At 39.0% G+C, this 13,483-nt stretch overlaps 1 protein-coding gene and 1 long non-coding RNA gene across 2 annotated transcripts in view; both read right to left on the bottom strand.

Annotated features, from left to right (window-relative positions):
* The window catches only part of LOC110065676 (uncharacterized), a 39,716-nt gene extending 29,746 nt beyond the window's left edge, over positions 1-9,970 (bottom strand). Inside the window, exon 1 of the mRNA XM_089270776.1 lies at positions 9,686-9,970. Coding sequence (XP_089126902.1) covers positions 9,686-9,731 — 46 coding nt within the window. The 5' untranslated portion in view covers positions 9,732-9,970. The remainder of the gene's footprint in view (positions 1-9,685) is intronic.
* LOC149104750 (uncharacterized) lies at positions 5,877-6,557 on the bottom strand. The gene is made up of 2 exons (XR_016201307.1): positions 6,404-6,557; positions 5,877-6,277 (listed from the first exon to the last, which is right to left on the bottom strand). It is a non-coding gene; the product is annotated as an uncharacterized LOC149104750 (long non-coding RNA).
* Positions 9,971-13,483: the final 3,513 nt, after the last annotated feature.

The following is a 13,483-nucleotide window of genomic DNA, read 5'->3' as shown; positions in this document are numbered from 1 at the left end:
TATTTGTACTAACTTTTCCAGCTCCAGAGCTGGTGTTGGTATTCTTTTCAACAAAAATTTCCAGGTCAATATTCTAAGATCCTTCATTGATCTCGAAGGAAGATTTACTATTGCTGATATCGAGAAAAAATTTGAACTAACGGACATTGGAGAGTTCTGAACCCAGATGGTAGGCGTTATATATACTTGGAGAAGGGGAAAAAAAACAGAAATTCAATGCGGTTTGGATTGTTTTCCTAGCTAGTGATACTCTCTGCCCCAAAGTTCTAGAAGCAGAAATCTTACCCGGTTACCGAAAAGACCATTCAATGATTACTGTTCGTATTAGCGCTGCAGCAGAGGACCCGGTTTTTGGAAACTAAACACGCATTTTTAAACTGAAACGGACTATGTCAATTTAATGAAGAAGGCCATAGCAGATGTGTCAACGGAATATGATGGCCATTGCGAAGTAGATGAGGTTTTAAAGTGGGACGTAATCAAAATGCAAATCAGAGCAGCTTCAGTTAAATGCGCTGCTGCCAAAAAATTGAGTCTTAATAAAAAGGAACACTTCCTACAGGAAGATATTTTGATACTTGAAAGGAAATTTCCCTGAGGAAGATCGGAAAACCTTGGAATCGGAACTAGCAATAAAAAGACAACAATTAGAGGAAGTAATTGGTTACAAAAAGCAAGGAGCCATTCTGAGATCAAAAGTGGAGTGGTGTAATGAAGGTGAAAGAAACACATCATATTTTCATAGTCTCAGAAAAGCGACATTTCAATAGTAAAACCATAAGAAATCTTAAAACTGGCGATAACTCAAGGGTCTCAACAGACCAAGAAATCTTACACGAAGCTAAGACGTTTTAAGAATCTTTGTATTCTTCCAGAGCAGAGCAAAATCTCCATAGCGAGTATCAAAACCTTTTCTTTCCAGACGATAATAACCTCAAGCTAAGTTACAACCAGAAATTGTCCTGTGAAGGTCCCCTGTCACCAGCTGAATGTTTTGAGAGTCTTAAAACAATGGAAACGGGTAAGTCTCCCGGGACGGACGCCGTGCCTGCAGAATTTTTCAAAATTTTTTTGGAATGACGTCTCCCCTTTTCTGCTTGCGTCCTTAAATTTATCTATCTCCAAAGGGCATCCTTCGATTTCTCGGCGAAGAGGACTAATAATCTTGATACCTAAGAGACCAAACCCCCACAGTTTTTAAAAAAACTGGAGACCAAAATTGCAGCTAAAGCTATAGCGACAAGGATAAAAGGTCTTTTACCAGATATAATCAATAACGATCAAACAGGTTTCCTTAAGTTTAGGTCAATCAGTGAAAATGTTCGTTTGCCAAATAATGTAATAAGCTACACAGAACTCAAGAATATTTCTGGTTTTTTACTGTTTGTTGATTTTGAGAAAGCTTTTGATTCTTTAAAATGGACCTTTTTGGAGAAAACCCTTTACTTCTACAATTTTGGCGATTCTTTAATTTCCTGGGTTAAACTGTTCTATACATACCTCTTACTAACCGAGTTCGAGGTCCGTACTGTAAGTTACGAACCGAGTTTTTTCCCTTTCGATTTATGGCCCAAGCGCGAAGCGCCCGGGTCATAAATCGAAGGGGAAAAACGAGGAACCGTAACTTACAGTACGGACCGAGAAGACGAGGTTAGTAAGATATTTATTATATCTCTACTGTGTGCCTGACGGGTTCGGAAACGATTTCACGCGGACTCGGAAAGGCTTCAAATTTCTGACGCACCTCGAAAGCAAAACGAGTCAGTTTGAAACTGTTTTTAAGTCGTTAGCACGCTTTATTACATGATTTAGAGTATAAGAAAGTTTTAAACTTGCTGTAAAAGTTAAGGTTACTTCCCACCTTCAGAGGCCAAAAAAATCGTTTTTTCTTTTATTGGACAAAATTTACGCTCGTCATTTTATCTAGCGTTTCCAAAGGAAAAACATTAAAAATCTCGAAAAGCGGCCGAGTTATTTAGAAAAAACATATTTTCAAATAAAGTTAATAAACTAGGAAGGTGTCATAATCTTGTCAACGGGCGAGAACCCTGGGGCAATTTTCGCGGCAAACGCTCATCGCTCGTATTTCATGTCATTTATTTACATCACGCACTTGACAAAAAATCCCACGTGAAAGCTCTTTTTGCTAACTCCTTTGGAAAAATCAAAAGCAGAAAAAAGTCCTTAGGTAAAGAAAACGAAAAAAACCGGCCCAAAGAAGAAAGAAAAAGCTCCATATTGTCAAGGAAAGAAAAAAAACAAGCTTGCCGAAAGCGACAAAGGCTCTTGGTTTGGCCAAACGCCTTCGACAATCTCGGCATCTGCTGAAGATCCGGAGCGTTCAAATATCCTTGGAACAAGTAGCTTTAAAATCAAAGTCAACGTCAGTGCAGGCTGCGAACAAGATTCTTCGTCGGAATCTGGCGGAAGCGATGAAGAAAATAAAACCTACCCAAGGGAACTCATTTCGGCATTAAGGGTATTTCTTTAAGCTGTCCGTCGATTCCTTAACGTCTTGTTTTTTAGCGGCACATTTTCCGCCTTAAACATTCTTGGCACGGGTTTTGCCTTTGCCTTTGCCTTTGGCGTCTTTGCCCATAATATTACGTCGCCGTCCTAAATTGAACTCCACTGAGCGAGATAAAAAAGATGCAATGCGATGCTTTTCCCGGGAAATTTTGATCTATTGTCATAGACACTAGGAGGTCCTGTTGTTCCATTGGTTTGCGGTTTTATTAGGCGTGATAATCTCCGGGCGTGGCGCGAGTTGTTTACGAACCTTTACAAGCTAAAATCTCCCATTTGATTTTTGGCGCAATACATCCACTTTGAGCGAATTTATAGGGTATGCAGATTTGACGGATTTTCGTGAAATTTCAACAGGACATTCCAGAGATAATGACAAACCAAAGTGTGTCGGGAAATTTTGATATTTAACACATTTTTCCCGTGGCGTCCATTTACGCAACACGTCTCGCATATTTTTAGCTACTCCAACTTTAGATGTGGATATCTAGACAACCAATCAGAATATCGAAAAAGCCCGACACACTTTTGTTGATTGATGCCCTGTGAATAAGACTATCCAGCCATTTTGCTCGTACTGCGGAATCCGATAGCCGATAAATTCAACAGAAGAAACCTCGGTCGTTTCACGCCTTACCGCCTCCTGACACTTCCTAAAAAAAGAATTGCTGAAATTGTATTTTTTTTCGTAAAGTACATTTATTAAGCTTTCTTATGATATATAGTTTGTTGGGGTTTTATTGAAACTGGCGCGCGTACGATTTTTCTCCCGAAGGGCACCCGCGAAGGTGGGAAGTAACCTTAAGAACACTCATCGATAAATCGCGAAACAGTTTGGCAACAAAACCAACTTTAAATTTTAGCGGGCCGTACAGGAGAGTACGGCCCGCTAAATTGACCAATCACAACGCGCGTACTAACTGAGAGATAGCAGCATTCAAAACAACGGGTGTTCCTCGGATTTCTTTCCACTTAGTTGAGGAGTTAGACAGGGATGTCCTCTGTTCCCTTATCTTTTTATTTTATCTGTTGAAACACTGGGAAATGCGATTGAAAGTCACGATCATATCAAGGGCATAAGTATACTAGATTCCGAGTGTAAAATTAGCTAATACGCAGATGACACAACTTTAATTCTCGATGGTTCAGATACCTCGATGCATTACTACTTTAGTCTACTTAATTCATTTGCAGAATTTTCCGGTTTAAATGTTAATTACGACAAGACAGAAGCACTCTGGATTGGCTCAATGCGTCTGAGCAAAAGAATGATCCCATTTACGGGAGAGTTACACCTGGATGTGAATGAACTAAGAACTGATTTTATGAAGAAATTGGAAGGGGTAAAGAAGACACACACAAACACTGAGACAGTCAACTACAATGCGGGTGCACGTCAAGTTGAGAGTGGACTGTTTAGCGTTCGTCCATTAATTTTTAACCTCTAAATTTAATTTTTAACCATCCTAAAATCTTCATTTTTCTCATATTTCCTTAAAATCACACCCCCTCAACTATTTCCCTCTTCTTCACGAACACTCTAAAAGTCACCCAATAATTCAGAGATATTTATGGGGTTATCTGCTACAAACCTATGACGGCTTGTTTTAGATGGCATGAGATTTCCCAAAGAAAATAGGGATATAAATTAGGATAAAAGATCAAAAAGTGACAAAAACGTAGTATTCAGGTATATTTCCCCCTAAAAGAATTTTTTCCCGAGAGCACAGACTTTTCCTAAATTTCTGTCCTTCTTATGGTGCCGTTCTGATAGTCGTAAAGCAGATTTGTTATGGTAATTTTATCATGCATGACGACGACAAAAAAATAGCAAAAGATGGAAAATAACTCGGCAAGGGTCGAAAATTCGATTTCGCTCATATTTTCATGGTAGATAGGCTAGGGCATGACAAAAACTACTGGATAGTTTTTTTGGCAAAATATCCTTTTATTTCAAAGAAATATGCAAATTACCAAATTCCGTTAAAATCGTCATTTAACGCACCATTTTATTAAGCACATTTGAGAGCCTCGCATGCAAAACCACATCATTCTTCCGTCTTTAAAACACTCAAATATTTTTGTGCAACGTTTAAATGTGTACTGGGTTGATTTTAGGGAATGTTGCGTTGTCTTTTTGGACGCAAAATAATTAAATTTCGAAGATATGTATTTCATTCACTTAAAAGTACTTCGTGAATATAATTAATTTTCACCATGTGCGAAACCTTCAAATGGATCAAGCTTCTGGTGGTTGAATCGCAGAAGGATGGTCTACAGATTCCTGTAAAAATTTCTTTGGGCAAATGATTGTGAGCGACGCGAGAGCTTTTCAAAGTACGTCAAAAATGCAAATATTTGACCATCCGTCGTCAAATTTCAATTTACGGGTTAGACGTATATTTTAGCATGCGCAACATGACTTGATCTATGTTAAGTTGAAATAGACACAGAGCTGATAATTTCGAAATGTTCTAACCTCATTTGCTGTACAAGGCAGGTCCAAAGCCGATTTGACGTGTTTCTCTCACCATTCGTCGCACATAAAGCAGAAGTTTGCTTTTGTTTACATAACGTCCGATGTAAATCGCCAACTGTCAACTTATTTAACGGTCGAATACCATGAATCTGTGACCCTCTTTCGACACATATGATCACCACTGCGTCTAATTCAAAAACGGCTAAGTCATTTGTAGATAGTTGCTTGCTTTGCACTACACCAAACTATTACGTTTGACCATCATGGTTTGATGGCTTGAATCCTTGCTTGCAGCGGTTCCTTGTTCGTCACGCAATGCTCTCATCCCAATTTAGGGGGTAGGGGTAGGACAATTTCTATCCTAATACGTAAGGCTCCGTAAGGCTTGGAATCACTGGGAGCACACAATCGTGTTGAGTAGGAAGAGATTGGATTAGGAAATGAAAAGAATGAATAGTTTACCATTGCCCCTGTTGTTATCTTTTACTCGCCCACCGCTACCTACATGCCCTGTGTAATACTGTAACGCTAAACTCATACCTAGGTCTTTTCGCGCTATGCAATTATTTTTGGTTTACATGTAAAACAGTGGGCTACCCTCGGGGAAGTGGGTGGTGACCACTTAATGGGGCTGGCCGCTTAAATGGAGGTTGGTGTACCTTGAATATTTAATTTTTCACTGTCGGGCTATAAATTTCTTGGTGAACATGGAGTCAATTCAAGACAATCATGATAGACGTGTGTTTGAATTATCACCCGTCATGCACCTTCAATTTCAGACTCTTATCTGCCATCGCTCTTTCCAAAACAAAGTTTTCAAATTTTGGGTGGCCGCTTAATAGGGGTAAAGACAATAATGAAACGGCAGGTATATTTTGCAGGGTGCAGGGTGCAGGTTGCAGGTTGAAATTTAATTATAACTGAAAAACCGCTGGCACTACAAATAATTAATAACCTATATACTCGTCGGGGGTTCTTACATAAAGTAGTTCGCCTCTTTCACGTAGTGAAAACACGCTGTTATTAATATTTAGGCCTTCTTTGGCAATCTTCTAACTTGTTACGCCGTGTACAGAAACCAGAGACTTCGTACGCTTCCCAACATGTCTGTGATCGCACTTGGTTTGAGCGATGTTCTCATGTCCATCGAAAACACGATCGATCCGCTATAAGTACTTATCGATCGACACGCAGGGACTGGTGAAATCTCTTCAAAGCCATCTGGATGGCCGCTCCACAGATGTCTCCATCGATTCCAGATTTGGCTCGAGTCTTACCTCAACAACAGAAGATTGCCATCACAAATGAAGCAAATAAATAAAGAAATGAAATAATATAAGATTTTAACCGACGGAATATACTAGCGCAAGCTCAGTGTGCTTTCATTTTGGTACTCACTGGGAAGAAACCAAATTCAGCAGATATTTCAGATGATATTTCAGATGTTTCTTCAAAAACAATAATTCATTGCAGGCTTAAAATCATTGAAATATACTCTCCTCCCATCGCTTCGGCCGGTTTGGCACTTAGTGGAAGCCACCTTTCTGAGCGACTGTAAACGGAGTCATGTAACAGTCACGGTAATTCTACCGACTGTACGTTCTTTCAAGTGCCAGCGGTTTTCCAGTTATAATTACCTTTCAACCTGCAACCTGCACCCTGCACCCTGCAAAATATACCTGCCGATAATGAAACCCTTATCGGAATGACCAAATGGTGGCCGCGGAGGTAACCGGTCAATAGGTGTTTTATTTACAATATTTTACTGACTATAATTTTGGACTGTATTGACAACAGTCCACTATTTTCTGTTACATACCAATGCCTCGCCACTAAGCAAACAAAATACGCCAAATAAAATGGCATGGCCAGGGCTATTTACTCACGTAATTACTAATTAAATTTAGTCGGTTTTTCTCACGAATTAGACACGTTGTGATTTCCTATTTTTATTTCAGCTAGTTCTTGCTTCATTGATCTTTAATTTGTTTATGGCGATTTTCTTAAAATTCTAGTGAGTACAGGCACTAGCTTTATCAGCTGTTGTCTGAAACGTCAGAACGTACAACAAACGTGATTCGGATCGACGCCACGTACACTATTGAACACGATTATATAAATATACACATATTATTATATATATGCACAAACAGATGAACAATGATTAAATTGTTTCACTTATCCTGAGAGTACTCTATACAAAATAGATCAAAATGTGCAGCATATGCCGTGACAGCATTGCGTGACGAACAAATAACGGCTGTAAGATTGTGCTGCGCCGACACGGTTATCAGCAATGGTCAGCAATCGATCAAACGCAATATTTTGGCGTAGCGTAAAGCAAGCAACTATCTACAAATGACTCAGCCGGTTTGGACTTAGATGCAGTGATGTTCATAAGCACAGAAAGATGGTCACAGATTCATAGTATTCGACCAATAATAGGTTGACAGTAGGCGATGTACATCGGACGTTAACCTTGTGTAAACAATAGCAAACTTCTGCTTTATGTGCGACGAATGGTGAGAGATCGACTAGAAACACGTCAAATCGGCTTTGGACCTGCCTTTTACAACAAATAAGGTTAGAACATTTCGAAATTATCAGCTCTGTGTCTAGATCTATTTCAACTTATTATAGGTCAAGTCGTGTGGCGCATGCTAAAATATACGTCTAACCCGTAAATTGAAATTTGACGACGGATGGTCAAATATTTGCATTTTTGACGTACTTTGAAAAGCTCTCGCGTCGCTCACAATCATGTGCCCAAAGAAATTTTTACAGGAATCTGTAGACCATCCTTCTGCGATCCAACCACCAGAAGCTTGATCCATTTGAAGGTTTCGCACATGGTGAAAATTAATTATATTCACGAAGTACTTTTAAGTGAATGAAATACATGTCTTCGAAATTTAATTATTTTGCACCCAAAAAGACAACGCAACATTCCCTAAAATCAACCCAGTACACATTTAAACGTTGCACAAAAATATTTGAGTGTTTTAAAGACGGAAGAATGATGTGGTTTTGCATGCGAGGCTCTCAAATGTGCTTAATAAAATGGTGCGTTAAATGACGATTTTAACGGAATTTGGTAATTTGCATATTTCTTTGAAATAAAAGGATATTTTGCCAAAAAAAAACTATCCAGTAGTTTTTGTCATGCCCTAGCCTATCTACCATAAGAATATGAGCGAAATCGAATTTTCGACCCTTGCCGCGAAATTAAGAATTTTTCTGATTTTTACAGGCAGGCACTCTTAAGTGCTTTCCTTTCAAACCGGTATAACAGAAGCCGGCTATTGAAGTCGCAGTATTTATGCAGACAGCGTGACGAACTCGCGTGTTCCCAGCGAGTCTAATAACTTATTCAAACGGTTGGCTTCACTCTCATGATCTGTAATTGACAGCTAATTATAAAAACCGCGTAGGGTTCTAGAATAGTGTATTTGAAAGAAATAAGTTGGTCTTGGTACGTTTAACAAATGTATATTGCTTTCGTTTTATAGGCTTTAAAGCAAAATCGGACAAAGAATGATGCTTAGATACTTGTTTTCCCCGTCTCAATGTTAACAATTATTATGTGGGTCAACTCTCAAAATGAAGCTGTTAGCGAAATGTTCAAATAAAAGCCATTAAGCAGTCTACTGCTCAAGTACTGTTTAGTGTGCTTCAAAAAGGCAAACTTGATTTGCAAAATCAAAAAAAATTGTCGTTTTTCTCACGTTTTTAACTTGCCCGCTGCTTTCCAGATCATTTAGTCCTAGGGAGCTTTTGGATTGTACTTAAAAAACGCATGTTATGACGATGCAACTGATAGGTATGAAGCAGTAATTTACTAAGTACATCGCTGTTTGGTTCTCGATACTTCGCAAACCAAACGTGTCGCTTTGAACATGGTTTCCTTATGTAGAGGGCTGTAACGAACTATACAACAATCATACAACATTATTCAGCTCTATACGATGCATTAAACGCTTTGTAATTGACAGGACAATCCTTAGCACGTAAACCACTAAATTCGTTAGTTAGTTTGTTCGGACTACAGCCTTCGTACGAAGCGAGGAAAAAGTTATTAGGACCCAAGATGTCAGACTGAGTATCAATGCGAATGTGGGACGCTAAGTAAATTAAAACGCCAAGCTTTACGTACATTCAAATTGTTCAAGTTACCTTGTTTAAATCGACCTCTCCCGATGTATTTCTGAATGAACCAAATCACACATTCTTCATCATCCGCAGACAGATTTATTGATGTTAAAAGTTCCAAGCTCAGGTCCTTATCTTAGTATCAGGCAGGTTATTTCAGGAGTTACTGCTTCTTTTTATTAATGTTCGGTTATGTTAAAAAGTGATTGTTTTCCCTATATTACGCTTGCATCAGTTTGTCCGATACATTATCTGTGAAGTTATAAGTGTGCCTGTTCTGATCAGTCTAGACAGTGGTGTTCAACAATCAATAGACCTTAGTGCATCTGTTTACTGAGAGCATATTTTCCACAAGACATATGTGCGTCTAGCCATTTTTGTGTCTTCGCGGCACTGTTTAAGGTGTTCTCTATACGGCAGTCTTATTAAACTTCGAACTTTTTAAAATAACATTCAGGGAAAGAGTCCGTTAACAAGTGAAAGCGTCAACGACACCGGAGAAGACGGAATCATGTCGGGTAACCACCTTACCTTGTAAAACAGCAAACAGCAGAAACACAACCCTGACAGTCCGCATCGTGTTGTTACGGTCCGTTAGTACTTGGTGTGGCGTGTTCGTACCCTGTGCTGAACTGCAGCTTTCCGAATAAATTAGTAACCCTCTTATGAACTTCCTGATTTGATTTGTTCAGTGACCGCTTTTTAACAACTGCAATTGTTGAAGGCTATTTTCAGTTCAGTCTCGGCCACTGGATGAAATTTTCATTTTGATCAAGTCAGTCGATTCACAAAGAATGATCTCTGGAAACTTCTGAAAACTTCAACATGACGCATATTGCAATTGTTCTCGGACGCTTTGTTTTTCCAAGAAGGTGACCTTTCACCCTGAACTGATGCTTCATCCGGATAACACATGGTTGCTACAGATCGTTAGACTTTCATAAGCATCACTTAGTCCTTTCTCAAAACTTTTTAAAGCTATAAAATAACTACAGTGGAAACCCCTAGTCAATTTTTCATGAGTGGTGGCTTGTTCTGATTCACTGCAGTCCTCATCCATACGTTCCATATACTGGTTTGTATGGCACTGCTCTGTGCGATGTCAAGCACAACATTATAAATAGCTTGGTGTGCAAATAGATGCAAATCTTAATTTTAAACTACACGTGGATAAACTACTGGTCAAGATTTCCAAAAGAAACGATGTCCTCGGAAGAATTAGAAACAATCTAACTTTTAACTCAGCCAACAAGGCTTATCAGTCTCTTGTTCTTCCAGTCATGGATTATTGCGATGTTGCATGGAGCAGCATTGGGAAAATAGAACGTGATAGGTTAGATCGTGCACAGAGATCAGAAGAGCGGCAAAGATTGTCTTGAAGACCAAAGATTTAGACGCCGAGAAGAATTTAAAATGGCTTCCCTTCGGCCTTGTCTATGAGGCGTGACATGCATACTATTCATTTAACCTTTAAATGCTTAAGGAGATCCCTCCAATGTTTTTTAAGGATTATTTTGAGGTTTTTAGAACTATGCACAACACGAGTGGAAGGGGGAAGAACTTAATGCTACCCAAAGTGAGAACTGAGACTGTAAGGAAGTCTTGTTATTTTAAAGGATCAAAACTTTTTAATGATATTCCAAACGAAATGAAGGATCTTAATTCGATCATGATTTTTAAAACCTGTATTTTAGAATTCTATAGATCACAAGCTTCTAAATTACTGTTAAATTTAGTGGCTGTATTTAGGCTTTTTAAAGTTCTTTTACCTTTGCAGGGCCCTTATTGATATCAGCTTTTTGCTGAAGAGGTCACCCCGGTTAAATAACATTCATTATTTATTTATTTATTTATTTATTTATTTATTTATTTACGTTGATTCTAACTTTCGTCACGGTAATCTTGAACATAATAAGAATTACATGAAGAAAAAAAAACTTTTTCGAAGAAAAACGAAGTTATTTTAAATATCCAGCGCACTTCATTAATTTTCGATTTTCTGCTCTGCAATAACCGTCTGGAAAGAGTCACCTCTAAATTTAGCACCGGACTGCTGAGCGGAAGGTCGTGGGCTCAAACCCCTGACTGTTAAAATACCTAAGATTATGCTGGCTGTGCGCTCAACATCTGCCTTAGTTTATAAGATCTCGTCATTGGCTTGTCTTCCTCTCCCCCTACCTAAAACTCGAAGGGGACCTAAAAGAATCCAAACACCTATCCCCACGTGGTGGGCAGTACGGATTTAATTAAATCGATAGTCTGGGTGACTGCTGGACTAGCCACCTCAGTTGGATACGGAGACCAACAAGTCATATTGCTGTTGGCACTGCGCTCCGACTGTGAGTGGAAAGGACCAGACTTTGTAGATGCATTAATTCGAGTTTTTTTGTTTTTTGTTTTTGCCTTGTTATGTTTTTGGTCGACTGTTTGTTGTTTTAGTTGTTGTTGTAGTTGTTGTTTTTTGGTTTTGCTAATCAGGCAGCCAAATATAAACAAGCGAAACACGACCATCAGAAAGCCAGTCCCCTGGCCCTGACCTCGGAAATATGCAGTTCCCCTTAAAGTACCGAGCACGACTTTCCCAAATGTTTCCTGGCCTTAAAAACTGAATTGCGGGAGGGGGGGCAAAATCTATCATATACCCCCCAAAGAAAAGGCCGTAAAAGTCCCTCAAAACGATTTAAGCTCATGGCTTCTTTTCACGATATTACAGGTATTTAAGGTGACTGCATGTGTGTGCAAGACAATTACCATGTTTTCACAAGAGTAAAACAAATGTCACTCTCTGTCTCTCTGTCAGTGGTCGCATATAAGAATGTGTTTGTCAACATAGAACGGAGTTTTGGAAAATTTTACAAAATCTATAACAATATGCAGTGGGCGAATCGCCAGTATATGTTTAATTATAATCCATCAAATATTCTCGCTCGCGCGCGATTGGTCTAAATAAGTCACGTGACCGAATATTCCTCAGCCAAAACTGGGGAATATCCGAGAATATTCCCCAATTTTCAAAACTGCGCGTGTTGCGAAAAAGATTTGAAGGATAATAAACACAATAGGCTCCATTTGGCGCAAAAATATGCTCGAATATTTGTCCTTGGACATTACCTGTTCCTCGAAGCTCACAGTTTTCCTCGAGCTACGCTCTCGGAAAACTGTTCGCTTCTCGGAACAGATAATGTCCGCGTACAAATATCCTAGCATATTTCAGCGCAAAATGGAGGCTATTGTTTATTTAATGCCGGAAATACGAAAAACTTAATTAATCGGAAAACGGAGACGTTTCGTTTTCTCGCGCAATATTTATTTGCAGAAATACGTGCTTACATTTACTCCTCGTCAACCTTAACTAGTTTCAAGCAAAAGCATTAGTTTTCTTCTGCATATCAACCGAATGTACAACATACTTTCCGAAAGATTCGTATTTTCTATTTCATGCGTCAATATGGTAAGTTCTTCCGGAACCGCAAACACTGTCATACCGTTATCGCCTCTTGCCGTTTGGAACGCAGCCCACCTTTTAAGCAGAAATAGAAAGACTGAACTATTCAGTTCTCTTGCTTTCCCCAGTTTCGCATTTCTGTGGTTGGGAAAAAAAAGTCTATTTCTACCCGATATCATCTAACTTGAAAACAGAGACAACCAGGAGCGCATTTAAGGCTCGGCTACGTTTAATATTTGCGCCATTCTTGTAAGCCAAATGTTAATTAACAGTATCTGTACTTAAATACCCATCACTTTAAGGATGAACACAGATGGGCAAGGGAGAAGATTTCATTGGCCCGGGCTTCTTCGGTATAGTTCAATTACACAATATTGTTTATTGTCAGTCATAGATACTATTGTTAAAGAGACGCTTCATAAACGTTACCAGGTTCTTCGCGATTCTCCCCACAAGCAGAACAACTCATTTGCCAGTTCCCACTGAATACCACTCTCATTGCGTTCTTCTTGTTGTTTTCTTTCATACCAGCCGCCAGCTGCTGTGACGATCAAGGTCAGTTTTAAATCATGTCAGTTCCTTTGTAAATATTCCTTCGAATATGTTCTGCCAACTTCATGGGCTATCTGAAATAATTTTCTAGAAATTCTTACAATTTACAAGTTTAGGAAGGTAAATCTTGATAAAGAGAGCGATACGTATATGTAGGAACGTCATGAAGCCATGTACTAGGAGATAAACTGTGTTCTACAAAGCGAAATTACTGCCAAGAAAAATTATTAGTATTGGAAGGGGGCCGAACCCATGACTTTCCGAATGTGCATCTGTCGCATATTGTGGTTATCAAGCAACCTGATCACATTTTTTACTTTCAGAAGAATGTC

The sequence above is a fragment of the Orbicella faveolata genome, unplaced genomic scaffold (genome assembly GCF_042242905.1).
Source record: "Orbicella faveolata isolate gen_17 unplaced genomic scaffold, um_ofav_v1 contig_34, whole genome shotgun sequence".
NCBI classification, from domain to species: domain Eukaryota; kingdom Metazoa; phylum Cnidaria; class Anthozoa; order Scleractinia; family Merulinidae; genus Orbicella; species Orbicella faveolata.
This window is presented reverse-complemented; position numbering and strand designations above follow the sequence as displayed.